Here is a 1,300-nt window from a genome sequence, read left to right as displayed (position 1 = left end):
TTTTCCCCCCCCCCCCCCCCTCCCTCGCCCTCGTGCAAAACACCTAAAGATTTCTTCCTATTTATCTCTTAATAGCATGTGGTTGCAGGGCGCCCCCGGTAGGCCCTACTTTTTTTCTTTCCCTCTGTTGCTTCTGTCTATCAGTCTTACGTCTGTGGGTGGTTGGCGGGTGCTCTTGTGTGGTTTGCTCCTTGTTTCCTATCAAACATCTATCGTCCTTATCTCCCCTTCTTCTTTTTTATGTTTGTTACTCTCTTTAACACCTCTAATCTTCTGACGCTCATGACCTTACGCAGTTGCGAGCGCCGTAAAACCTCTACTTAAAGAAAAGTATTGCGTCTTCCCTGCAGTATGTGATCGTTAATTATGGTGTCGATCTGCTTATCTTTACTCAAATTCAAAATTCAAACTCATCTGTTCAAGTCGTGAAATCATTAATACATGGTCATCATTATCATCATCATCATCATCATCATCATCATCATCATCATCATCATCATCATCATCATCATCATCATCATCTTAATACATGGTACTGTTATCATATTATTATGAAGAAACTCGCTAATTTTGTTTTAATGTGTTTGGTGTTTTTTTCAGACCGGCCGACCCCTATGGCCAACACCAGAATTACGTGGCCTTGGATGGAGGTGAGTTTTACGACTTTTGGATGAAAAGATAAAGATGTGTACCCAAATATCAATGAAGCAAGAAATCTCTCATCTCCCCCACCCCCAACCCTTCTCATCAACTCTCTGCCCCTTCCCTCAGTCTTTTTCTTTCTTTCTTTCTTTCTCTCTCTTTCTTTCTTTCTAAAAAACAAACAAACTATTCTAAGATATCGACTCCTGTCGTACCCTTTTCTCCCCCACCCCCTCCTCCCATCACCTCTCTTTACCTCCCTCTGTCTTTTTCTTTCTTTTTTTTCTCTCCTTTTCTTTCTTTCTCTCTCCAACTTTCTCAAAATATGCCTTTCTGTCTAACTCTATTCTAAGATATCTACTCCTGTTTTATTAGTCTGTTATACCCAACTTAAACGCATTGTCAGTATCAGCTTAGCACCTGTATAAAGAAATTGGCACAAGTTCTTACAGCCACGTTATATAACTGGCGCTCATATGACCTTATGCAGTTGCGAGCGCCGTAAAACCTCTACTAAAATATATTTTTAAAAGCCTCGCACTCCCTCTCTCATAACCCCCTGAAACCACCCTGGCATCTATGGTGTAGCTGTTTGGCTCTTTGCCGTCGCACGCAGAAGACCTGAGTTCGATTCCCGTGTGGGGAGAATATATATATA

General features: G+C 41.5%; 1 protein-coding gene across 1 annotated transcript in view; it reads left to right on the top strand.

Moving 5' to 3' along the window:
- Nucleotides 1-1,300, top strand: part of LOC101860648 — a gene marked incomplete at its 5' end in the record, with an annotated part of 63,771 nt that overhangs the window by 20,588 nt on the left and 41,883 nt on the right. Inside the window, 1 exon segment of the mRNA XM_035969418.1 lies at nt 601-650. Coding sequence (XP_035825311.1) covers nt 601-650 — 50 coding nt within the window.

Source organism: Aplysia californica, unplaced genomic scaffold (genome assembly GCF_000002075.1).
Source record: "Aplysia californica isolate F4 #8 unplaced genomic scaffold, AplCal3.0 scaffold00145, whole genome shotgun sequence".
Classification (NCBI taxonomy): Eukaryota; Metazoa; Mollusca; class Gastropoda; order Aplysiida; family Aplysiidae; genus Aplysia; species Aplysia californica.
The sequence above is the reverse complement of the archived record's forward strand: the minus strand, read 5'-3'. Positions and strand labels throughout refer to the sequence as shown.